Raw genomic sequence first — 27,574 nt, forward strand, 5'->3', positions numbered from 1 at the left:
TACTAGAATACTTTAAGGAGAACATTTCAGTGTCTTTCTGACACAATTTGGCTTAGCATCTACAGATACGATACGTTTGGGTTTTGTACAAACATATTTCAAGGTCTTCTCTGGATTCGCTCTGAGTCATTCAAGCTTTCTGCTCAGGAGACCATTTGGACACAAGGTTTTAAGCACACAGGTAAGACCCTCCCTGAGTACTCCCCAGATACAAACTCAGGTTTAAAGAGGGAGAAAGAAGCAGTACTTACAGCACTTCCAGGTCCCGGAGAGCCCTAAATGCCCCATCTTCAATGCAGCTGATCTGGTTGTAATCCAGCTGCCTGATAAAGAGACCAGAAGAAGAGATGTCAAAAGGATGAGCAGTAGCCAGTGTAGGGGACAGGAAGTCGCCGGGAGTCTGTGGAGTCCGGGCCACTGGCTCTGAGATGCTCTCACAAGCACCTGCATCTGCCGAAGAATGTCACAAGCCTCTCTGGTCTCTCTCTGGGCAGCCACTGAAATCTCTTTTTGTTCTGAACTGTCTGTGCAAATAGCAGCCCTTGGAAAGCTCCAGTAAATAATAACTGTACCTTATATTAAATGCCATAGGAATGCAATTTCATTACATCAAGAAAAGCTATCCATTAAGAGCTTTCAGCGTCATCTTGCTGAAACAATTTCATTAAGGTAAAGGACTGTAAATCACTTAATGTCACATGCACCCCCTCAGTGACCTAACAGAATCCATTTATCAGAGAAGCCCAGCTGCATGTTAATTTCACTATCCATGGCAAAAAAAAAAAAAAAAAAGACCGAGACTACTTTGAGGTTTTCTTCTTTCAAAAGCAGTTTTACTTCACTTCAAATCAAGTAAGAGAACGGCATGCCCAGTACCTCCATCCAGGAATAGCCTTTAGCAAGCTCCCGAGGGCTCTGTGTTATTTTTCATCATTTCCCTGATTTGAAATTTTTTCCCGATTGGCAATTTTTAACTTTCCTACACTATAAAAACAGCACACTTTGGAGTGAAGGAACTTCCAGAATTGTAACAGACGATAGGCAGAATTTTAAGAATAAAAAATTGATGCTTTTCTGAAAGAAGTGGATTTCACATTAAAACACTCCTAAGGCTATACCACAGGTGAATCTTTAAAACACTTTCATTTATAACAGTAGTATAAATAGTAGTGTAAGCTGTGATGTGTTAAAATTCCAAATATGAAACAAAATAATGCTCTAAGCTAGGCTTTCTTTTTCCTGTTTATTAACAAATTGAAAATTTCTCTATTTATGTTTAAAAAATCTACTGGATTCCCCACACTATTTTTTTTTATTCCAAACAAGCAGCTGCTTATATCTCATAGCTTGATGCTCAGAAATATTATTATTCCAGGAAAGAAAAGTGTATTTCAATGCTCCACTTGAGACAGAAACGAAATGTTTCGTGAAATAGTCAGGTGAATTGTCTGTTCTACCTGCCAGGGTGAGGGAACGCAGCTGCACAGGAGTGAGGTTATGATCATAATACAAATGAATCTAGTCCTTGATTCAAGTTCAGAATTCACCAACAGGGCTAATTCCCATCTGAGGTCTGTTCTTTGGGAACCACTTAAACATTTCCATAAAACAGCAGTTTCTCTCACAAGGCGACCTAACAGAAGCACAACGATTTAATCCAGTGACTATCAGGAGGGCCTCTTTAAATCCTTTACTTTAAAAATTATGTTCATAGAGAATGTCTCATGAAATATACATTTCATTTTTAAGAAAGTCTCCAGGGGACACAATCATACGTGAGGCTACCTTGATGTCATGCAAATGGCACCATCTAGGACATGCAATATATTTTTTTAAAGCTGCACCCTAGAGAAGACACAATATTATGGCTCTTATAAGCTAAGGCTTTCCCCAAATATTAGCTGTCATAGATGTGACTGTAATAGCTTAAAGCATTCTACTTGTCAGGAAGTCATGCAGACATATAATTTTATTTTCTAAGAAGACATTTAAAGCCTTATTATGTAATACTGCTGCTGTGGTTCCAAGAAAACACTTATATTCTTGAGCACTTTTGATTTTTACAGATTAAATTCATTTAACAATTAAGTTAATAGGCTTTTTATTTTAAAGTGCTAAATGTATATCCACACTACTATTCTCTAACCTCTTGAACAATTTATCAAAGCCATTTAAATTAGTCCAATGGCATGAAGTGTTACCCCTGACACACTACAAAAGAGAAATTGTTTTGAGACAAATTGGCAAAATCTTTTAATGCTATCAAATTTGCCTAATGCAGTGTGCAGGTTAATCTGTAAAAGGGTGAGCTGTATGTTTGCCCATATCTTATTCTCCCTGGCTGTCAATGTATAAATCAGTGCTGACACAGCTGCTTCTAAATCATGCACACAACACACAAAGGGGAAGCAATGGCTCACCAGAAAGCACTCAAGCAAATCTTGTCCTGCAAGGAATGAAAGGCAGACCGCCCTCCTCCCCCAGAAGAAGTTGAGACGCTGCTGGAAACTTTGCTAATTTCACCCCTCTTTAACACTGCTCATGACTACATGCTGCTTTTGGGATTTAATGGGAAACTTCTTGATTTGTGCTGAAGATCGTACGAATATCTGATTTTTGGAGTACTGAAGCTTCTCTTACAACTTTGCTGGATACCATCATCCTATTTCAGTTCATCTGAGGATGAAGTTATTTCTTTAAAAAGTTGCCCTGTGAAAGGACAAAGTAAAATCCACATTTTTTTTTCACAATTTGTGGATTCAAAGGAATGTTTGCGGAAAGCATTGTGCCTGCATGACTGCTCATGAGAACACTTTTCCACACAGACCTCCATTTGTCTGCATATGGTTCAAGATAAACAGTGTCAAAACCATGCAAAAGCATAATTTATTTCAGGGTTTCAGGACTGTTTTCCTACATCTTGTTTCTCTCACACTGCACCCTTGCTCCTCTACTACCTTTCAAGTCTGGAGTACTTCTGATTTCTGTAAACAGGAAAGGGTCTGTTCTCAGCCATGCGTTTAGTGACAAGCTGACCTGTTTCATATGTGGTGGCTAAATGACCCAAGAAATTATTGCAAATTAAGGAAACTGCAGGAGGAGTTTTCTTTTCACTTCTTCAAAAATTAGTAATCTGTTGATATTTGGAGAGCTTAAGATGGTTAGGACATTCAGTATGACCTTGTGCACACGTCTAAGAGGCCTTCCTGGGTAGGTGCTGGTCCGCATGGATCCTCAAGCTAGGTCTTCTATTTCAAGCAAGCCAGAGTAACAGAAGAGGATTCTCTCAGTTCTTCTGCTAATTTACTCCACGGAAGCTTACTGAGACTTTTCCCTTACTTGCTGCCTCAGGCCCATCCCTTTGCTTTTGAAAATCACAAGTGTCTCTCCACCTGATCTTTCACTGGGTTTGTAAATTCACACTTTGAAGCACAGCTTTAATCTCATGAAAATTGTCCTAATCTATCTCAGGATTAGAATCCCAGGACCCACTTTGTGAATGAGAAGCATCATCTGAGGGTCTGGAGTAACTGTGAATCACTCACATTGACTTTTGCCAGTACTGCCAAGTCCAGTTGTCAGCAATGTGGCAGGTCAATGCAACTCCTGCAAACTAGTATCATTCTGTGCCTCACTTGTACAAAATCTCTGAATTCGGGGGTTCAGGCCTTGGGGTTGTGGGCAACTGCAGCTCCCTGCAGTGTGGTGGCTGTGGGGGGTGCCCCTGCTGGGCCGGACCCAATGCTGGGGACTCACTCCAAAGACACTGCTGCAAGGCAGTCCTCGGCTTCCCCCAGGACCCAAGAGAGCTCTTCCCTCAGGGTAAGTCCACCATGTGGGATCTTGGGAACTGGACTGAAATCCTAGCTCTGCCCTGCCACTAAGATCTTGTGGCTGGGTGAGTTTGGGAGGGGTTCGGGCCTTGGGTTTGGGGGCAACTGCAGCTCCCTGCAGTGTGGTGGCTTTGGGGGTTTCCCTGCCGGGCCGGACCCAATGCTGGGGACTCACTCCAAAGACACTGCCGGAAGGCAGTGAACGAGTCCTCGGCCTTGGGCGGCCAATGCATGAAGTGGTGGCAGGCTTCTGGGTGAACTCTGGGGTTTTTAAGATATGTAGTTGCTGCCTGGCGACACCCATGATTAAGGCCGGTTTTAGTGTAGGTAAGAAGTGAATTCTGGGTGATTCCCAGTGACAGGGTCATGAAAGTTTCACGCATGCGTGGGGACTGAGACCTGGTGGTTTGGAGGGAAGTATCCAGAAGATGATTCGGGTTAGACAGATTCACCAACCCAACTAGGAATCCAGAGATGGGCTGTTAGCATAGAACATCACTAATGGCCACACACCAGCCCACACCAAAGCTATGGATGGGGGCCTCTTTGGCACTGTTAGGTACCATTACCCGACTGGGTGGTGGAGTGGTAGAGTGGGCACATTTGGCAGGGTCAAGACACTATCCAGCACGCAAGAGAACTTGGTCTGGGGGTAGACTCTGTGGGGTTTTGTGGGCCCAACCCTGTGGAAATACAAGTCCCCCTGGTTAGCTCGCAAGCTGGGGTTGTGAAGGACTAAGCTACGTGTGACCATGGCACCTGCCACCACTCATGGGTAAAGGAACCCACAACATACATACATATTTCTAAAAATGAAGATTTGAAATGAGAAAAAAGTTACACATTTGCTTACTGCGTACACTGACCCTTGTTTGGAGAGATTGCATTTTCCTCCACTGAAACTTCTAAGGGATTTTCTGTTTGCATCTTTTAAAATGTAGATACAATAGTGTGTTAGACTGTAGCACTGAATACCAAGATCATCTCAAATTCTATTTTTTTTTCTGGATTTTGATTATCTCACGTTACTTCACCAAGAAGGATTTTATCCAAATGCAGACTTAAGGATATCTAAACAAGGCAGGATCTTACAATTTTTCAACAAAATTTTTATGACAGTGTCATGGCTGTGCTAGGTATAGGCACTTGAAATAGTTCAGTTATTTACATTACTGACTTGGAATTTATATATAACTCCAACAATTTAACTTAAAAGGTATTTGAACAAAAATACAGAATAACATGGGTAGGATTCATTTAATTGTGACAAATATACTAATTATGAAATGTTAACAGAAGAAATAAAATGAGGAATATTTGAAAAAATTTTCATTAATTATCAAAGCAATACAAAAATTCTTAGTTTTTCTAAAGTTAGATATAATTTTGAAGAGCAAAAATTGGATATGAAATGATAAAACACAGAAAAATTATAAAAATGAGAAATTAAGAACATATCCAAAAGAAACCTCTTAAAACATTTACGTCATATGCAAGATAAAAGAGAAAGCTGCATTAAAGTATCTGGGCCTAGGCTTTCTATTTCTCTCATGTGTATTAAGTTCAAGCCATATGAATGATAAAATACACAAATTTTAAGTTGATTAGTGATTTTAAAAAATAATTTCTCGTTTAAATGGTAATAATATGGACAGTATAAAAATACTGCAATTGATGCGCATAAATGAACACCCTAAACAGAAATTTCAGCACTCAAAGCTTTTACTCAGCATCAAAGTACGCCAGCATTCACCTGCACAACGAAGACAAAAACTAAAATATGGATTATCTGAAGGATATCAAAACGATTTACACTCTTGAAAAGTTAAACCTCTTGTAATATTTCTGGCAGCATATTGTTTTTCTCATAGGAATACGAATTTCCTTAATGGAATAGCCTATGGTACAGTGACATCCATTTACCAATTTATTGCAGTAAAGAAACAGAGATGCAAGAGATCACAGAAGTTCCTTCTAACAGGAATTAAAAAAAAAAAAAAACAAGGACAGCTGAAATGGCATTCAGACTGTGCTAGTGATGAGCAAATTCCTCCAAGGTGTGCCAACAGTCATTTCTGACACTCTTGTGGTAGGGTCTGTGTAGGCCCATTTCATTATTGTTCAGAGTAACATGCAAAGATCAACACTGCTATCATCATGATCTTACAGGTGAGACAATAAGCTCTACAGACATTTGATAAGCTATACATACTAGGCAGCAGGCATTCTGTTGGGCTTTGATTGGAATTTAGATGCAAGCTTTTCCAAAGCCTCCACTCAATACACAAATGCTTGGACATACTGATTGAGGAGGGTTTTGCTTTTCCAATGGAGATTTAAGCCAAATTTCCAATAGGAATACTTACAAGCGGAAGTCAGCGATGATAAGCAGCACCAAGATTTAGAGAGGGAAGGGACTACTCCAGATAAAAGTAATCACAAATGAATAGCAAAGGGCACAGGCGGGAAAGAGAATGTGATTCTTACAAATTGCTAGAGTCCAGTTAGCCTGAAAATAAAGTGGGTATTTCCAACAGTCTGGTCAAATGACAGTGTTGAGCAACAGCCCTACAATCACCTCAGTGACTATGAGGTCAGAGGCCATTCTGGTTTAAGCAAGATGCCCAAGTATCCATGCAAGAGAGGGCTGGTAACCTGCAATGAGGGCAGATTCCTAGAACCAGTCAGAATAACTAAAGAGAATGTGAATTCCAGGACTCAATAAAAGTGACTGTTCCTCACGGAAGTATCCATAATCCTATAAATGCTGTAGGACAAGGACAACAGTCTTTCATATTCCCATTGGTTTGCCACAGAGGTGTTTTCTGATTAGGCACAATTCTTTCGATCCAAGTAGCAATGGTATGAAAATAACTTTGTTAAAATTAACTCATGAGGATATACACAGGAAATGAAAATCAACCCAACAAACTACTCTTATTGTTAGGAGGTAGGCAAAGTATGCTGTTCAATGTTGAAGAAGAAATCTAAAGACGTGTCTTGTCTCATATGACAACTTAGAGCCCACAGAAAGATCACGCCTATTTTATTTTATCAATGCATCAGTTTGATTTCCAATTTCTCATTTTCTTGTGAGCTTTTCATTTATTTTGGAAGTTATTTATGTATACTTTGTACAATGCATTTTATAATACAGAATATATTATTGATGAAAAACTGTTTAAGATACTATGCATATAACGTAAAATGCGTGATCCAAGAGCCTATTGCTAACAAACATCATCATAACTGCTGGGATTATTACAGTCCCAACTAGCTTTCAGAGAGCAAACCGAGAACATTATACTACCATGGACAGTTCCTTGGGAACCTGACAGGAACTTTTGAGTTTCTGTTGTTATTGTCTGGGGGGAGAGGAAGTGCTTTTTGTTGGTGGTGCTGTTCCTGAAACTTTGATGTACCTAAGATAGAACTCCTCTTTATACCCTCTTTATACTTTAAATCTGCAGGCAGTATCCTGGGTGGTAAGGGACTTCCCATTCTTTATCTATACAGATTTGCTTAAACTGTTCCATGTATCCAATAAAAACCTTTGGGATTTAATCCAAGACTACAAAGAATCGGCTCCATCAATGAGGAATTCCCCTACCCTTCAAACTCTCCTTAGCATCAGGCTTAATAAAAAACACTCTAGGAAGGGGCTGGGGGCACTAACAGTTACAATTTCAATTTCATATTAATAAAATTTATTTTCACAAAATGTATTGAAAACTATTTAAAGTACAATTTTTACAATTATGAGTAAACTTATTGGACAAAGTCAGATGAAGTCCTGTGTTTGTATGGTACAATTTACCTGCACTCCTCTCTGTTACAGAGACGTGATAAAATGCAGTGAAATACCCGCCTTTACATATACACAGGATAGACAGATATTTTTCTTTTATTGGTTTTAATTGATCTTACAATAATAATTTCGAAAATGACAGTGTTCTAGCAAAAACTAAGCCTTCTAAGTAATATAGATGAATAATGTCTATAGCAATATGAAGATAAGTTCCTTTGCTGTTGTCCAGATTTCAGTGCCAACAAGCAATGCAAAACATATGGGGTGATGTCTTTCTTTCAAGGCTGTATTTATTTTTTCCCCAAACCCTTTCCACAAATTAATGTGAGTATAAAAAGAATAAACAGAATTATTTATTGAGCTATTTTTTAACAATAATCATTTTTGGTGAACAAGGAAGAAAGATTAAAAAATGAGGTTAATGGAATTAGGATAATGAAAGCAAAAAGTAAAATCATGTATTTTTCCTGAATAGAGACTAGTAAACTTTGCAACACACAGTACAGCTTAAGAATGCAGTGGAAACTTAGATAAATAAAAACAAGTATGGTTTCCTTTACAAAATATACCTAAAATAATTCTTACTCAATTCACTAAGGAAACTAACAGTAGAACAAGTCAGATCCTGAGGAAATATTCTACAAACATTACCATTTCCAAGGAGTCCATGGGGAGTTGCTTAGTACCAATACTGTAGTTCATATTTTGTTTAGAAATTTAACATTACAGATGTGCAGCCTACAGGAAAATGCTTCTGCTGACTATAGACAAAATACTAGAGTTGGTATTTGAATGTAGCCTACTCACTGCCCACTGTCCAAAGCGTCAGGGAAATAATGCTTTAAATCACGGCTGGACAAAGTAAAACAATAAAATAAAACGTCCAAATCTAGTTAAGAAATTAATAGATAAACAAAAAAGAAAAGTTACAGGAAATCCTCCCTGGAGATGCCGAAGCACAAGATAAATGCCTTTCTGTCCAGCAGCGTTTTCGTGCGTCTTACCCAAGACGAAGGGGGACGAAATCTGATCATCTGATCAATTTCCTACTGTCAGAAGGCCACCTTGAGCATGCTTAGTGAATCCACAAGATTAAAGCAAGCGCCTCCCATGAAGATCCTGTGATCCCTGAGGCTCTCTGAGTCAGGCTTGGATGGGATCAAGCCAGCATGCCTGCCAGGAATACCCCAGCCACATCAAATACTGTGGCTTGTAGCTGCAGTACATCTTCCCTCTTTTACTCTCTAAATAACATCACGGCAACATGCAGCATTGTTCACCACGTACTGGTCTGATAAACAGGACAAAGTGATGGGTCCTCTGTCTCTCACTAAATATTATTAATAATAATATTAATATCAGTACACTTTCATTGAATCATTACTTGCCAACTTATGGCAATTAATTTAATGCTCATGATCTAAATTAAGATGTATTCTCAGTTTTATTAAGATACTTTGTATCACTTTGTTTTTATCATATATACATGAACCTTTTTAATTACAGAAAAGGATTTTAGTCAGGAAATCCTGTGATATTTTAGTTATGATCTTCATTAAGAGTATAAATCCATAAATGTATTGTGATATTTCAATGTTGCCCTCTGTGCTTTCCGCATGTTTACCGCGGAAGGCAGTGAGCATAGCAGGGATCAGCTGTTGCTCTGTCATCCCTGGGTACCCAGAACTTCTCTTACGCCTTGTCTTGCGCAGTGCGGAAGGCCTCTGGTCCCCAGCGCTCCGTTTCTCCTGCGCTCAGCCTTCCAGGCTTCTCCCCACTGCTGCCTTTCAAACTGACCCTGCCGCCCACACATGGGCATCTTCAGTTCCCTAAGACACCCTGCAACCTCCACACTCCTGTGTACGTGCTTGGTGAGCTTTTCTTTCAATCTTCCTTCCCAAACAAAACTTCAGCTCTGGACCTAACAGAGGATGAGAGACAGGGTCTTCAGAGTCCTTTAGGTCTGTCTTAGGAAAGCTCCACAAACATTCCCTGACAACTTGAGACAACATCTTCCTCTCTTGCCTCACCCTCTCATGGTAACTAGTGCCTTGTTTACAGATCAGGACTTTGTATACACGTATTTTTTTTTCTTTAAGATTTATTTATTAGAAGCTTAAACCAAGAGAGTAAGAGAAAACGTTTTGTATGGGCATGTTGGTGTGTGTGTGTGTGTGTGTGTGTGTGAGTGCGACAGAGACATCATTTGAGCTGGTCACTCCCCAAATGGCCACAACAATTAGGGCTTGACCAGGCCCAAACCAACATCTTCAGCCAGGTAACAGCTTCCAGTGAATTTTCTTATCCCACGTTGTAGTTTTATTTCTAACTGACCCAAAATAAAGCAATCTGATTTACTCCTAATTTTCCTCTCATTTTGTATTTTCCCATTTCGTTACTGTGCATTTCTTAGAGCTAATTTGTAGCAACTGATTACTTCATGGATGAAATACTGCACTATATTTTCAAAGAAATTTAATATTTTAAACTCTCTCATACATCTTCTTTAATAACCACAAGAACTATAAAACTGATAACAGAGTCTTCATGAAGCCGACTGACTTGCTCATGTATACAAACCAAACATAGCAAAGTATTTTGAGATTCTAATCAAAAAGCTCACCTCAATGCTAAGAAGTGTCTTAAGCTCTGCTAAACACACACTGAATTTTTATAACATTTTAAGTCACATCTCATCATGACGTTCAAGCACAAAAATCTCACCATAACTGACTTTGATTCCCGTATCAGGGATCGGAGAAGCGCTACGCAGAGGGAAGGACTACTTACAGATTTGAATTCTCTATCTTTACTGAGGAGATTAAAAGCTACCTGTTCTAGTAATCTAGAGGTGGTCCCCTTGCCAAGTTGTCTATAGCACTCGCCTAGATGGGCACCTGTGGCAGTGCCTGCACTTTTACAGGGACAGAAGACACGGCGAGGAGGAGCTGCTGCTGCTCCGTGGTGGCGGCCCAGGAGCCCAGGCAGCTCTGACCTCTCCGCAGCCCTGAATCTACCTGAACGGTTCTCCAAGTGCGGTCCAACCAAGATAAAAAGAAAGCAAATGAACTCCTTTGAACCTGGGTGCTCATCCAGATCCGTACTTAGGATTTTAATGGCTGTACCCATTTTCAGCCAGACTCCTGCATTTTTCTGTCTTTACCTGCATATTTTGAGAACACAGGTTTTAAAAGGACCATTTACACCAAGGATGAGATGTGGAGGCTGGAATCTGTAGCTTTGCAAATAGTTCTCTTCCTTGGCAAGGAAAGGCATCTGCCCTGGATCTCACCAAGGCAAATCCTGAATAAAATGTAATTGTTGAAAGAGCCCCCATTTATCACTAGCAAAGAAATACTGCCTTTCTCATATTTAATCTCAGCATCAATGTGCTTTTTCCCTTTTACATTTCAAAGTAATACAACAGCTGAGAAAAACATTTCATGTCTTTACTCCCATGGTCAATCAAAACCCATCTTTTCAAAAAGATAAATAAGGGATTTTAAAATTAACAAATCTGTGTGTGACAAAATTAGGATTGTCACTGGGGTCCTAAATCAGACACATTAAGAGCTATAACGTTTAAAAAAACAAAACAAGGAAACAAACAAACAAAATGTTGACACCAGAGTTTAAAGGAAAACAAAGAGATAATATTTTGCCCCTTTTTTCTTCTTATGAATATATATTTTCATGAAGATGTGTGGAAATAAAACATATAAGAAAATATTTACATAAAGTAAATGACACAATTTTCTCATTTTAAAACTTCAGGCATTTTATAAAAATGATTTAAAAACTCAACAAAAGTGAAGTTTTAGACTATTTATAACAGGAAATATAATTTACTCTTTCCATAGAAAAGAAACCTTGATATTCCGAATTTCTAGTAATTATTATTAGCAACTGAAAAGACAACTGCTAACGGAGTTGGTCGAAATTGGAAAGAAAATACAATGTAAATACATTTCCATACAGCCATTTCTTTATACGTCAAGATTAATCTCAAGGTTTAAGGAATACATTTGAAATGGCTTTACTTTTCAGACATGTTCTAAATGCAAACCTCTTCAAACAGCTTGTGAAAATAGTTTAAAACTCACTCTTCCCAAACGTCTTTAAGAAAGCAGACAAGCCATCACAGCTTCCATCATTGTTCTGATACCCTTTAAATACTACCTTTCTATTAAAAGTAGACAGCAACTTTAAAAACACATAAATTAATGAGAAACTTACAAGTTTTTAATGTCAACTGCTCCACGGAAAGCCTTCCTGGGAATTGCCTGAATCTGATTTTCACTGAGATCACTGAAAACAAAAGTAGAAAAGATCAACTTGTTAAGCATTACTTTTAAATTAGTTGAGCTAAACTGCTGGAGAAGCAATAGGGCAGAAGAGAGACCAAAGTTCAAAATTAAATCTTTAACATTCCATATAAATTTCAATAATTATTTTATTTTTCTAATGTAAAATTGAAAATTAAAGTAAGTGGTTTTTTTGAAGTATACCTCAAAAATTTTAATTTTATAATAAGCTATTAAATAGGATAATCTTAGGGGTTGCCCCAAATTTGTGTAATAAAACATTTCTCTAAGACAACGAGTAACTCAATTCCAGTGGTTCCTGGTGTTTTTGTACTTGTATCACAGACATAACTTTTGAAGTATACACAAAAGCAGTCCAACTTTAGCTTCCTACTGAAGAACTGAGTAAAAACTGATAAAAACTGCAGAATGATTAAGTTTTCACAGCACTTTAAGCAACCCTGAAAATGGAAAATTGCCGGTCTATTCCAATTGTTTCCAAAAGAAATATTAGTAGCAGGTTGATTTAAAGAGGCATTTAAATAATTCTGTTAGACCCATAAACACAGATTGTCTATATTTGCATTTTAATTTAATTGAAAATACATTTTAATCAAGAAAAAAAAGGACAATCAAATTGGAATGAGAAGTTTGTAGAATTCACCTGTCTCATGAAGTGGACCACTATTTTTCTTTTCAAAATGGATAGATGCTGTTCTATGAATTCATATCATATTATTAGGTTAAAGGAGTGGAATATAAATACACATGCAAAAATATCATTAAAAAGAAGTAAAATTCACATCTAGTCAAGTAACCTATCACACAGCAGAAACTTGAAATACTGAATAAACAAACAACATAACAATTCTGTTAGCAATATCGGCTCTAAAATTTTAAGATACCTTTAAGAAAGAAAGACGAAGCTACTAAGGACGGAGCACAGCTGAGGCAAACAGAGGCATTTCCCAGAGTGTGCAGACCTTGGGAAGCTTTGTACTCACCCTCTCCTGACACTGCTCATGACCAGGACTGGCAATGCAGAGAACTGTGACCACACAACACAGAGAGATAACTGGCGGATACAATGATATAGTGTGTGGTCTTGACCTCATTAGCACCAAGTTTTAAACCACTGATATTGGCGTTTACGTCTCAATAATATTGAAGTTCAAGTAAAAATGTTTGCTAAGCAATTTGTAAAGAAATGTTAGCCTATTGAAATATCAGAAGTCTTTAGCATTATATATACATATATGTTTGTGTATATAATTTAAAACAGTAAATTTACAAAATATGCTTATGCAGGAGCTAAGGTAGGACCCTTTTCCAAAGCACTGTAGCTCTGGCGCTTCCTGCAAAAAGTTCACTATGTCACTATGCAACCTTATTTCCTTGAAAATTACTTATTTCTGCAGATTGTCATTGATTCAAACTGATTTTCTACCTTTGTTTAATTAAATAGAAATAAAAATTATTAAGCCATATATATTTAAAAGCTGTGATGTTTTCACAGTATTCATGAAAAAAAAAAAGAAAGAAAGTGGAGCTACTAGAGAAAGGAAAACCAAAAAGTAATAAGAGAAAAAAATAAGCCTATTTGCCACAGGAAAATTATCAGATTCATGTTTTCTAACCACTTTTTTTTTGCACTTTTCCTTGCATCAAGAATGCCTAAGTAAGATGTGTGGATGAATAAACGGAGACAGATGTCGGCCTCCAGTGTCTGGTCTGCTCCAGCCTCAGCAGCATTCTCACGCTGACAGCAGGGGTCACTTTATTCTCTAATGGTAACCTCAACCCTGCTGCGTCTCAAAGCACAGCTTTTTCTAAAATCATGGTGGCAACTGGGGTATTGATGGGGTAGGAGGCTATTCATAAGATGACATCAGGTGTCTTATAGAAAATCATGGAAGAACTGCAACTCCAACCTACCACACTGTGCCTTCTGAATTGTATTTTACCTCTCCAAATTGCTTTTCACGAAGTCTTAGCATATGAAAATGCCTTATCCCGGTACAACTTTTTATTTTTTTTTCTTTTTACAAAAAAGTTATAGCTTGCCAGAGTCACAGCTTTCTTTATGTCCACAAATTTGTAGTGTAGGCATGGCTGTCCCGAGTGGACCTTTCTCACAACTGTGTTATAAGGGTATCTGCTCAGTGCCTAGCCCACTCCGGAACTCCTTCAGCTAAGAGGACCATGCTCAATAATGACAAGAGGAAGACATAACATGGTTAAGTGTATTATAGGCAATAGTTAATTTTTTAGAAACAAGAGCAGAGGACATTAAAAACTTTTCATTTTCTTGTTAATCTTTGTGAGAAAAATACAGAAGGTTTAGCTAAATTTTGGTGATATTAGGTAAGAAGTGAAAGTGTTATAAACAAACAAAGAAAACATCTAAAATGACAAGAAGAGACTCAAATAGTAGGAAATGCTAAAGCTATTAGGCAAGAAAAATAAATTAAATAAATTCAAATTGGAAGCAAGGAAGTAAAATTATCAGGAAATACCAGGAAGTGAAGATATGTTGCAGTATGCATCTCTATGCCCAACTAAAAGGAGGACTCCCAATGAAACTGTTAAATATACCTTGATAATATGATACTAGATTTTCTACCATTGCAAATACCTACAATGCCATAATACACTCAAATAGCAGAATGTTGAGTTTGTGACTGCTCCTGAAGGACTACACTATCGTACTAAATATGGGGAGAATGACAAGGATGATAGAGGGGGTGGAGGCGAGAATTCCTGTATCTATAAAGCTCTATCATGGGAAACAATTATAATAATAAAGATTGTATAAGGAAATAAGTGGCTATAGATGGAAATGTGTCACAATCACTCAGGACTGAGTAACAGCAATGTTGTCTGTAATTTTGGCATTCCATACGGGAGCTAGTTTGTGTCTTTGCTGCTTCATTTTGAATCAGCTCTCTGTTATGGCTGAGCAGAACAGCAGAGGTTGACGCAAGCATTTGGGCCCCTGCAACCTGTGTCGGAGACGCAGATGAAGGCCCTGGTTCCCTGAGTGGGCCGCAGTTACTGCCACCTGTCCAGGAGCCAGCACATGAGATCATACCCTCCCTCTCTCCCCCTGTGTAACTCTTGACATCTAAGCAAATAAAGAACTTTAAAAAAAAAAAGAAGTAAATTATCTCACTTAACATATTGTAATTTTCATAATCATTTGATGAAGTGGCTGCTGTCTTCACCATCACAGGAAAGGAAACAATGCTTTAGAGATAGCGGAATTTTTTTTTTTTTAGACCATGAGAAAAGTGACAAATTGTAAAATACACAAGAAACGAAGGTGAAGTTTGGGTCAAGATTTGGAAATTCCTGAAAATGAGGCTGACTACTTAATCTTTGAAAACCCTAGAACTAAAAAGTCTTTTTTTTTAAAAAAAATCCCAGCTTCTGACTCTCATCAACTGCAAACTGATGAGTTAGGCTGTGTGTACCCAATGATTTATGTTCTCTGCGTCTACTCATGTGAAAGTAAGTAATTATGTTAAATCAACATACATTTATTAAGTATCTGCAATATATGAAACATTAGCTAATGTCAGAAGGGTTGTTGACATTGCCTACGTTCAGAAATGTGTTAATTCACTAGAGAAGATGAGCAGCTGGCCCACAGAAGGACAACTAAGAGGAAGCAAAACAAATTATTGGGTCTCCGAAAAGCAATGAAATTTTTATCATTTTTTTAAAATTAGCAATATAGTGTGTCAACACAAATGTAAAGGCCAAGTTGAGTGCACTTCTACCGAGAAAGCGGAATAAGTGAGGAACTGGGTGAAAAATCAGAAGGTTGTGTGGGAGAAATTATCATTTTTCATTTGGGGAGTACAACTTATGTAGGGGAGCAATGAGAGAAGGAAAAAATCAATGATTTGCTGTACCGACTCTTCTGCAAATTCGAGGAATATATTCTCCTTCCAGCAGACAGTGTTGGAGTAAGAAGGGCAGTGAATGAGAACAGGACAGAACTTCTCCCTTAGACTTTACCATTAACAGGGTTTAGAAAAAATATATTGAACAAAAGATCCAAGTTTAATTACATCAAGTTTGGAAGACCAAATCATGCCTTCTGTGATTTGGGAAAATAACAATGACCGTCTCCAGTGATATAACAACCACCTACATATTGCCTCTTTCCTTGGGACAGTGAGTGGGTAAGACTTCTTCATAGTTGGAATAGGAAAGCTGGGCAAGATTATGATTATTAGGGGGCAATAAACCAAAACCCACTGGTAGACTGTAGAGGTGGATTAGTAATGGGCAAAAAGGATAAACTCGTTGAAGAATGATTAAGAACTGCTTATCTATGCTTTATTCCTTGAAGATCATAACAGGGCAAATGTGAGGCATTACTGCTAGGAACGCATTTCTTTGTGAACTGTGGGGAATGAGTAAAATGAGTCAGATCTACTGATGTGGTGGGATGGAACTGCCAAGAAAGGAGTTTGTAATTATATCGCTAGGCAATAGACTGCAAAAATTTGCTTCAGAGAAAGGAAATGGCTTTATTGGAGTTGATTTTTAGAAAGATTAATCTGGAAATTGAATTTCAGAGCAGGCAGAGATAGTGGGCCAAAAGGTGGCATTAGGCAGTGTTTCAGAGAGTGGGTGAGTCTCCAGTGAACTAGGCAATTCTTCAGAAAACCTTCAGTGACAGTGCTAGAAATTGAGCTCAAGCCCAAATACAGGGTCTTCAAAGCAGATTAAAGTGATTGCCATCCAAGGGAAGAACTTCGATACACCTCTGTTTTCTAAGGAATGGAATAACAAAATAGCAAAATTCCTGAATAAAAACAAGTGAGTTAATGATACGCTGATTAATGAGTTGAGATTGAAGACAACAAAACTAAATAGCTTTGTTAATAGATTACTGCAAATGACTAAGCATAACTTTAAATTCTTCATAGAAATTAAAAATACTGAACATCTTAAAATAAAAAGTTTGTTGTATTTGCTTTCTGGGATGACAAGAAAATGAAAAGAATGAAAAGACTGCCTCATTGTGGAGCTAATCTCTGTATTAAAGATACAAAATAAGCATGGATGTAAACACTTTCAAATGGAAAAGAACTGACATACTTGCACAATTGGAAAGATGCAGCCTTCCAAATGCCTGAGACATGACTCTCAGAGAACATTACACAATCCTTGCCTTTCCGAATCAAGAAAATGCCCTTTGATCTGTATCTAAACCAGTCTCCAGCCTAACTCAGTCATGTTTCTGGTCAAGCCCCTTCCTCCTGTGGTCCACAGTCGTGATCACTGGTGGAACTCCTGAGTCCCACATCACCATGCCTATAATTGAGTCTGAGTTCCATTTCCAATTCTGCTTCCTGCCGATTAGCACTTTGGGAACCAGAAGATGGTCCTACAACTGCTTGGTTTCTTATCCTAGCAGACCCAGATGGAGTTCCTGGCTACTGGCTGTAATCTGGTCCAGCCCCAAGTGTTGTGGGGATCTGGGAAGTAAATTAATAGCTGAAGGATATCTCTGTCTCTGGGTGTGTTGGTGTGTGCGCATGCACTCTCCTTACATCTCTCCCTTTCATTTTAGTTAATTAAACTTTAAAAGTAAGCCCAGAACCTGACATAACAGTATCTCTGAACCCCTGGGTAAAACCACCATCTCTTGTCGTATGAATCACCTAAAGAAACAATGAATAAGCAAACAAAACACAAAAACCAAACATCTCTCAGCTGGATTTCTGCACTACTCTTGCCTCCATGCCTTCCTAGTGCAGTATCTTGCCAATCTCTGGTTCAATCGATGTTTCACCTCACTACAAAGTAGATCCCAACATATCACAAAGGTCCCACAAACAAACCAATGGATAGTGCCTTTTTGAACTGATCTCTCCACTCTCCTGCTATCTCACTTTGCTCCAACCACACTGATGTTTTGGAGGTTTCCTAACAGATTTCACTCACTCTGTCCTTTACACCTGCTCTGCCTGTTATCACCCTTATCCTTCACTCAAGAGGTTTATGCACTTAAGTCACCTTTCATCAATACAACCTTCAAATCCCTCAGTGTTTGCCCATTCCATTTGGTCCCAAGAACCTAGCTCGTATCACCAAGGTTCATGACCCATACCAAGGAAGGCTTCCTTTAACAGTATTTTTTTTTCCAACTTTTCAGCTGAGCCTCATCCTAAGATCTCTGAAACTTCCTAGCTGTGCAATGCTGTATTAAGTGACTTAGCTTCTCTCCCCATTAGCACATCTCCAAGGAGAGTTACAAATACCTCCAGAGCTGCCTTTGTCAGACAAAAATAACAGTGTTATTAGTAACCCAAGTAATTATTTACATACATAAATAGTGATAAAATTATTGCTTAAATTATTTTTATAATTGGGAAGTCAATTATTCCCTAATTTTGGAAAAATGTATGTCACAACACTTTAATGATCGTAGTTGAATCCCTAGATAACTGTCTCTCACGGTAGAAAGATGATGTATGAAATGATCTTGGTTCTACAAAATTCCTGGCACAGGAATGGTATTCAGTAAATGTCTATACAAGGGAAAAAGAAGCTCTGAAGAATAAAACTCTGGCAACTCGCTGGATCCGTGCGTGCCAGGGAAGCGCAGGTATCTGTGTTTTGAGGCTTAGTGTTATTCACACAATGCAGGGAACTCGGAAATGAAAGCTGAACTTCTGAGATAACATTCAAACATGGCTTGAAGTAAGGCAATTCAGGAAAGGCCACTGGCAATATTTAATACATTAAAATGAGGAGCTACCAAAGTGGAGCTCAATGAGGAGATCAGAAGGAAGGACACTGATCCAACAGGCTTTGCACTGTGGCAGAAACGGAACTACACACTGCAAATGCAAATCTATTCCCGGTGGGCCGCATGGACGAGTCCAAATTTACAAGTCATCTTTCCCAAGAGTTTACACTCAGTTTACTGAGAAGTTCAATATTTGTAAGTCGGGAAATTATTGTCTTTTTCACCTTCACTGCTATTCTGTCATTCATCTACTCAAAAGCATTTATTGGCAGCATAAATTCTGGTACAATTATTGCTTCATGGTAATGATTTCTTTTAAGCTATGCTTTTATTACCAAGTTAACTGCTGCTTTTTAAAAATGCTGTCTCTTCTGCATATGTGCCTTTCTTTTCAGGTCTTAATAAAATCCTGATTGTTCTTTGTCAGACACGTGAATGAGCCTTTTTTTAAAAAATAAAATAAAATTGATCACAAAAACTGTTCCTGTACCCAAAATTGTTTTGTCATTGGAAAATTGTAGCACTTCTCCTTTGAACCAAAGCTTAATTAAACACAGTAACGCCAGGTATATTTTTCACTAAGCACTTCCTGCTCTTAATGAAATGTGTCAACAGATGATTTTTACACAAGTTCCTGACTAAAATAATAAGACTCCACAGATACTTAAGTGTTTAGAATTGCACGCATTAGAACTGTTGAAAAAGACTACACACAAAGCATTCACTGGGCAATTCTTTGATTCACGTCACTGCTTCTGCAGTCCCGTCAGAATGCACTCATTCTTTCTCAGAGACGAACAAATGAGGTTTGTTACCCGAGTCATTTCCCTTGCATGAAGTGGTGCAGGGATTTGAATTTAGTTCTTCTCTTCCCCAAACCAAATCCTGTCACTTACTGTTGTCTTACTTCTAAAGAAGCTGCTGTCTGTAATTCCCACTCTCAGCATAAATAGTTAAATCTTCCTGCGCCTGTGGCTTCAAGCCCTGGACTAAGGATCTATAGAGATTTTCCAGGGTGGTTGTTTCAAAAGCAGACATGCAGGATGGGAATTTGACCTGGTGGTTAAGGACTGTCCCACATCAGAGGTTCTGGGCTTGATTTCTGAGCCTGGTTTCTGTCTCACTGCCATGCAGACACTGAGGGGCAAGTCATGGCTGTCCTTTTCCTTTCTTGAGGATAGTGGCTGTGACACTTTTCAGCCTTTTCTGCATTTTTCCACAGTGATCTATTTCACCAGTAGAGCTGCCCATAAGCTGTCTTCTCATACTCTTCCAGTAAGCTCAAAGGACGTGTCTCATTGCATGGAATCATGACGGAACTAATACTAAAAACAGACTAGATGGCAATGAATTTTAAAAAGTAACTTCCTGTGTGCCATTAATGAGAAAAGCCTCTTAGAAAATAGCCCATGTTTCAGAGTGAGTACCAGGTTTTGTCCTATTGAAGGCCAGGGACGAGCACAGTATTCTGAAAACACCTGCAGAGGCCTGAGGTGGTAAACTGCAGGGTGCTGTGGGACAGGCCTGTAAATGAGTTTAGATGGAAATCCTTAAACCCATCGCATGAAAACTAGCTAACACATTGTATCAGTTAAACTATTGAAAATCTTTAAGTTGTGGCATATTTTCTCCAATCCTAGAGAAATTACCCAGCGTTGTAGTGCCATGGCTTCTGCAAGGATGCAGTAATACAACGTAATCCACGTGCGGCTAGGACATACCTCAGTTAGCCTTACACACAAAAGCACCCAGTGGCATGAGTTCCTTTCTGTAGTTCCAATGGTAGAATTCAGTTCACTTCATCAACTATTTAGGTATAAGGCAGACATACTGTTAGTTCTTAGAAACAGAAGGAAAATATCATAGGTGCTTGCTCTCCAGCAGTTTGTGTTCAGGACAAGAAAGAAAGCAGGGGTGGGGCAATAAAATGGCTCAACCAGCTAATCCTCCACCTCTAAACATCAGCATCACATATAGGCACCAGTTCACATCTGCACTTCCCATCCAGCTCACTGTTAATGGCCTGGGAAAGCAGTGGATGATGTTCCAAAGCCTTGGTACCCTGCAGCTGTGTGGGAGACCAGGAAGAAGCTCCTGGATCCTGGCATCAGGCTGGCTCAGCTCCAATCACTGTGGCCATTTGGAAAGTGAATCAGCATATGGGAAGATCTGTCCATCTCTTCTTCTCTGTGTAAATATGCCTTTCCAATGAAAATAAAGAAATTATGAAAGGAAAAGAAAGAAAGCAGTGTAAAGAGATCCTAAGTAACAGAACTGATAGAAATAGCAATAAGAAAATACACAAAATCACAAATAGTGAAGGAGGAAATGATTATATTTCATGATTACTAGGAGCTTAGGGAATGGTATATAATGGTCACACATATTTTTCTATGGAGTTCCTTCATTTACCGTGTGGATTCCTAGAACAACCATACATATACAATCTAACACCCTTGACTTGCTTTTTGGCCAAGCCTCTGTACATGTACAGCTCTCTCTTGGAATATTTACATGTTATCCTTCATCTGATTAACTTCCTTACTCATTTTTTTAAGTGGAAACTGAACATTATCTCTTCTAAACATTTTCTCTGATAAATCTCGACACTGGAGTGCGTACACTCCCTTCAGGATACTCGAGTAGAACATCACAGCGAACTGATGCCTTACTGGATCTTGTTGAACATCCTAAAAGCGTTGAAAGTTCCGTAAGCTAAAACATCAAATAATTCATCTTCAGTGTCGCAAGCAGTGCCTCACTGCAGTCTGCAGCTAAAAATGTCAAATTATTAATAATGTAAAAATTGTTATCGTTTATACTTATGGACATTTACATTGGTATCAAAGATATAACTTAACAACAATTTGATGTGTTTCTTAGTTACTATTACGTAAACATGTGTAATTTTCGCCTCTGGTAAATTAACAGAATAATTTACAAAATCTGTGATTCTACGATATGGTAACAAAAATTTTTCAAGATTCAAATATTTTCAATGAAATCAAGATGACAAAAGTAACACTAAATTTAGAGTGGTTATATTCATATACAGTAAAGAGTTAACAGTCTTTGAAAATCTTTGTTTAGCCTACACTATACTTTTAGTGTTAGTTCATGTACTTTGAAATGTTTGAATTTGGTCAATATTGGGCTTAGGAATAGGTATGTCTTATGGTTTAGTCCATACAGCATGGAAACTAGTTAAGACAGAATTACCCCCTGAAAACCCAACCATAAGCCTTTGTGTCAGGAACCGTATAACTCATATGCTGAGACACACCAAAACCATGGCTCCGTTTTTCAGTCCTGGAAGCCATGTCTGCAGGGGCAAATGAACCAGTGTCTGATAGATCATTCCTTTTTTCTCTCTCTCTCGCTCTCATTTTAGCTCTTGGAGTGTGTGTGTGTCCCTATCTCTTGCTCTCTGCAACTTTGCTTTAAATGAATAAATAATACATTTGGAAAAGTTGGACTAGAAAGTTACTTCTAAGGGAAAGACGAGAAACACAGGCGTACTAAGGATGACAGCATTTGGGGTAAAAGGCAGCAAGACAGAATCAGTGACAGCTGACAATCAATTACAAGTAGGAAACATTCTGCTATTCAGAGCATTTCAGTAGATAACTAAGGAGTTTCAGCTGATCTTAAAATTAGTAGTAAAGAAACAAGATGAACATTGGTGAACTCAACCCAGCAAAGATCTCAGAGATATTTCTGCAGGCCAACACTATTGCACAGTCTCTTCCAGAACAAGAAGCTTTGTCAAAGCTTTCTGCACCAACATTCTGCAGCAACATTACCTTATCATTCTCTGCACTCAATTCTAACTTAAAAAAATGATTTGTGGTCACCGAGATAGTGAATTAGCCTTCTAGAATTTAAAGATTCCCAATAAAAATAATTCCTGATAATTATGAGCTCAATGGAAGCCTAGTTTCATTTGAACAAAACTTGATAAATAAAATAGGAAACATCAAAATTTCACAAAACTTGGGCCTTAAAGAGAAAGTTTCCGAAACAGACTTTAACACTTTGAGATATAATGAACATGCCAAACTTTTACATTAACTGTAGACTCCATATTTTCCAGTTTATAGAGCTATTCAATCACCACCATCATCTACTTTCAGGAAATTTCTTTATCCTCAAAAAACACTTGCTACTCATTAGTGGCCACTCCTGTTTCTGACCTCCATGCTACAACACATGTTTGTATATATTTTTAAAATACTAAGTAAGAATCTATTCATGGATAATACTTGACTTGGACATCTCTATTCTTCCCGTGATGGATGCAACAGACTTACAGGGCAATTTCAAAATCAATACCCGTGCTGGGGACAAATACACTTAATATACTTTTTGGGTCTTCTCTGACAAATTTTGACTTGGTTTAACATTTGTTAATATAACAATAGCCTCACTCGTAGGGCTCAGCCATCAAAGAGTAGACTACCTTCAACACAACTCTCAAAAGACTTACAGGCTACATTCCAATCCCATATGTTTCCTCAAAATGCCGACAACAGCTCTGCAATACTGCCTATTCTTCTGTATAGACTACAGAAACAGCTCTTGACACACTTTGAACCTTTCAAAAATTCAAACAGATGTACTCCTCTGTCCTTTCGTGTTTCCATGCTGAGGCAGAGCTGAAGAAATGTTTATATATGTACTTCTTAAATGTGTGTGTGCAAGCAAGAGCAGCCCTTTGCGCTTCCCCCTCTGAGGACACAGGAGGAGAAAAAGAGGAACTAAAACATTTATCTCACCCAGTTTCCTCAAACCTCCCCAGCCTGACCTGAGGCCCACACAGTCATGCATCTCTTTTACCTGTGTACACAGTATTAAGATAAAATTAAGAAGCTAAACCTGAAAAAAATATGTGCATGTGAGGGGTAGAGAAAGACAACAGGTACAAGCATGGGTAGAGAAAGACAGAGAGAGACTTCATATAGATATCCACATCTCATCACCTACAATTCAGGTAGGAATTTATCATCTAAAATTTTAAGATGTGAAAATGCTTCCGTAATTTTCACTTTGAAAATGTATACAGTAAACCTTGCAATGATATTGAAATGATCACCACTAATATTTTAATTTAATCCTTTTTTTAACCAATAAAGGGTAACTTTCAAAAGTATCCTTTTTTTTAATCTGAATGTCTTCATTTCTTCTAAAGATTATAAAAATGGTAGAACGTAAACTAATGGTGCTAAAATACCGCATCAGCTTTTAACGAAAGAGCCAATACTGCGATGCTGCTATTTTATTACCCACGACGTACGGTTTCCAGTTGAGTATCCCATTAACCTCAGAGTGTAATGATATCACTTTAATTATATAAATTGAAACAGCGATGTATAATACCTATATCATGCGAAAATGGATTTGCTTTATGTGAAAGTGTCTAAACTATCTTTCACTATGAAGCAATAAATTTCCTTCAGATGGCAAACCTTGCTGTAAATTTAATTACTGGTAATTTTATTTTCCTCCATGGTTTAACCTCTTTTAGAATCTAACCGGATATATCATAAATCTGTACTTACACGTACTACTTCGGAAACTACTGAGTAATGATAAATGAATTTTGCCTAGATTTCAACTTCAGAAAAGCAAAGCAATGTAAATGTGGATAAGAAATAATTCAAGAAAAGCTGTCACAGCTTAATTTTTAATTTCATAAAAATGTTTACTTAATGGAATTCTTGCTTAAATAACCAAATGATACAGCTCATGGAAATATTTTCTTTTATTTGAAGATACAAATAATTGAGTAAGGGAAAGAAAATTTTCACTGAACACAGAGATGTTCCCTTGAGTGCAAGAGAAAGCCTACTGCCATCTCGCGCATGGAGTTACCGGTTACTTATAAAGTTTCCTAAGAGTCAGATGGCAAGGATCTCAGGGAGACTGGAGAGAGGTTTGGAAGTGTAGCAAATTGTTGCCCATCCTTGTTATCTACTCTTCTCCAGGGCTACTAATGATTGGCTGTGTCTAAAGGCAGTAAAAGGGTGCGTAGTTATGAAGGTGGAACTTAGTGCATTTTAATGTTCATTCAGTGTGAAAACAACCATCGGCCTTCCTATGAACAGACAGAAAAGAACAGTGAGGGCCTAACAGCCATGCCAATCAAAACAGAAATTATGCATCCACATTGAGGCTCTGCCACTTACTGGCTTTGTAAGAACAAGTCAACCTTTCTAAGACTCTTTTACTTCATCTGTAAAATGGGGATACATATAATCCAAGAGGTCTTTGCTGGTGCAGAACTTGCACAATGCTTGTTGGAGTACTCACAAAACAATGAGGGCCCAATACTTAGTCGACCTCCGGGGTCAACTTGAGCAACTGGTCGTGGCTTAGTCATCTAAGAATTTTATTCTGGAAATGGCAATTATTAGTTCGATGGCCTTCAAGCTGTTGTTTTTTCTTTTCTTTTCAGCTTCTCTTAGCTTCAATTTCCTAATCTATAAATTAAGAATAACATTTATAACACATTTCATGGGGCTGTTGGGAAACTTATGAGATAGTCTGCACAGAGTCTAACACATGTTAATAATATTCATAAATGTTACAGCTTAGCATTTTAACATGGAAATATGTATGAACAAACAGGATGTTAGAGGATACACTACAATTTAGGGACAATTTTAGCACACCAATCATATCCATCAAAGCACAATTAAGCATAAAACAGAAAAGCCCTTTTTTCATAGTTAAATACACAAATTATACTGCTGTCGTTATCAATAAATGCTTAAAACAATCCCAGCAAGCACTGAGCTATTTTAAGATACTCTTTATATTCAGGAAATTTAAATTCATCATATGCAGTGTCTGCATTATAAAGAAGTATAAGAGGTTCATAACCTGTTTCCGGATGTGTCATAATGTTCTGAATGCAAAAAGCCATCTTGTAATTTCTGAAAGGCACCCTTAAGCTAATGTTTCCAGTAAATGCACAAACCACCCCGATTATGCTCTTTGAGGGATCCAAAGTAACATTTCTATCATACCATGACATTGAGTAATATGTTCAAGAAAGCTAGCCACAAATGGAAAACTTGAAAGGTAACTTCTGGTTACCAGTGGGTAACCTGGTCTAGCCCGTCTCCTCCCCTGTCCCTCACTCTGCCAGCAGAATGGCCCCAAAATAGCAGTTGAGGTTGCTGTTCACTGCGGACTTCCTGATGTCCTAGAATATCATGTAGATGGGGCATGAAGGCAGTGTGCAGTGCAGGCAGCATTAAATACAATATGGAAAACCAAGGACTGCCTGAGGGCTCTGCTGAAGCAAGAAAGAGACCAGAGCAAGAGAGCAAGAGACGAAGAGAGAGAAAAGCAGATAAAACAGGATAGGAGTGCAGGGCATACAATTAATGACTAATTTGTACAAAACAAGAAAGGGCCAGAGCTGGACAGCTCTTGGGCTGCCCACTTAATTTACATAAAAAAGCAATTAGTAGGAATGTGCTGCTGCTTTGAGCGATCAAGAGTCACAGCACTAAGAAGTAGGTACTGGCATCTGCAGTTTTACAGAGATGCAGTGATGCGGGTGTAGCAAGCGAACAGACTTGGATTTGCCTCAGCTATTGGGCAGAGAATGCGGAAGCAGCAACGAACAGAAGAAAGTCCCCGCTGTCAGAAAGCAAAACCTAAAATAGCACAAACTAGACTTAGTCTGGATTTGCAAAGATATGCGGGGAGTTTGCACAAGAAGAAACTACAAATTCATCCAGCACATACATTTATCGCACTCTATCTACCCACTTTATGTAGTTGTTTATGGCATAAAAAGCTTTCAATTAAAACACTTCATAAATTCTGCTTTAAAATGCCAGATCATACATCTTCAATTAGATAAAATTCACTGCAACATTTTCAATGCATTTGAACACTTTGCTTTTTGCCAGTTGCCAGTGGATATTTTATCTCTGGGTACTCTGCTGGATCACTTTTACATCATAACATTTCAGAGTCCAAGTTAAATGCAGAGCTGCATGCCAGTGCCCCACCCCCATTGACTTTAAACTCTATTTCGATGCCAGAATAACCCAGACACAATTGTGCTGTGTAAGTCAATCTATTGGCCACCAAATCAATTCTGCCCAACAACTGTTCCAAAAAGGCACTTAAATCAATTTGCTACAAAGGTACTACATAAAGTGATATATGCACAAACTATACTTAGCCATTTTACACAGACAATTAACCCAGTAGACGTATGGCTCACATACATGAGTACAGGTTCTCACTATCAGTATGTCTTTGTGAGAAAAACTCGTTGATAAAATAATAACACCACACACGTGCCATTTGTATGTGTCTTAGGGTAAAATGAATCCTCAGAGTCTGGGTAGCTTTTATTTTTACATGATCTTGGAAAAGGTTATTCAGGTTAAAAAAAAATTCAATATATGCTTTCCTGACCTGTAAGATTTATTTAGCTTGCATGAGTTGCAACAAAGGAACTCCCTGTAAATCAAATAGTGTCTGAAGCAATGGGATTATAAGAAAAAAAAAGTCAATGGGCTAATTAAAAAAAATCAAAACATTAACATTATGGAGGAAGGGGTGACCTAGAAATCTTGTTTATTTCCAACAGAGAAAGCTGCACCGGTGTCTTCCATTAGCGGGAACGGGTGACAGCTCCCGACAGTGAGATGAACTTGCAGATGCTGTAGCAGAGAGGCAGCAAGCCTGCGGCTTGTCCCCGCATGTGCTTCTAGTTATCTTACATGGAAGAAAAATAAAATCCTTTTGTGGATGTCTGTAAACGAAATATTCTTGTGTATGTATGTCTGCCTCTTTTCATAGAATAAAGTTCTTATTTTGCTTTGGCTGA

General features: G+C 38.2%; 1 protein-coding gene across 1 annotated transcript in view; it reads right to left on the reverse strand.

Annotated features, from left to right (window-relative positions):
- The window catches only part of SLIT2 (slit guidance ligand 2), a 350,353-nt gene that overhangs the window by 129,346 nt on the left and 193,433 nt on the right, over nucleotides 1–27,574 (reverse strand). The window contains exons 5-6 of the mRNA XM_004579186.4: nucleotides 11,878–11,949; nucleotides 252–323 (exon numbers count right to left, since the gene is read on the reverse strand). Of these exons, the coding sequence (XP_004579243.2) occupies nucleotides 252–323; nucleotides 11,878–11,949 (144 nt within the window). The remainder of the gene's footprint in view (nucleotides 1–251; nucleotides 324–11,877; nucleotides 11,950–27,574) is intronic.

Source organism: Ochotona princeps, chromosome 11 (genome assembly GCF_030435755.1).
Source record: "Ochotona princeps isolate mOchPri1 chromosome 11, mOchPri1.hap1, whole genome shotgun sequence".
In the NCBI taxonomy this organism is placed as follows: domain Eukaryota; kingdom Metazoa; phylum Chordata; class Mammalia; order Lagomorpha; family Ochotonidae; genus Ochotona; species Ochotona princeps.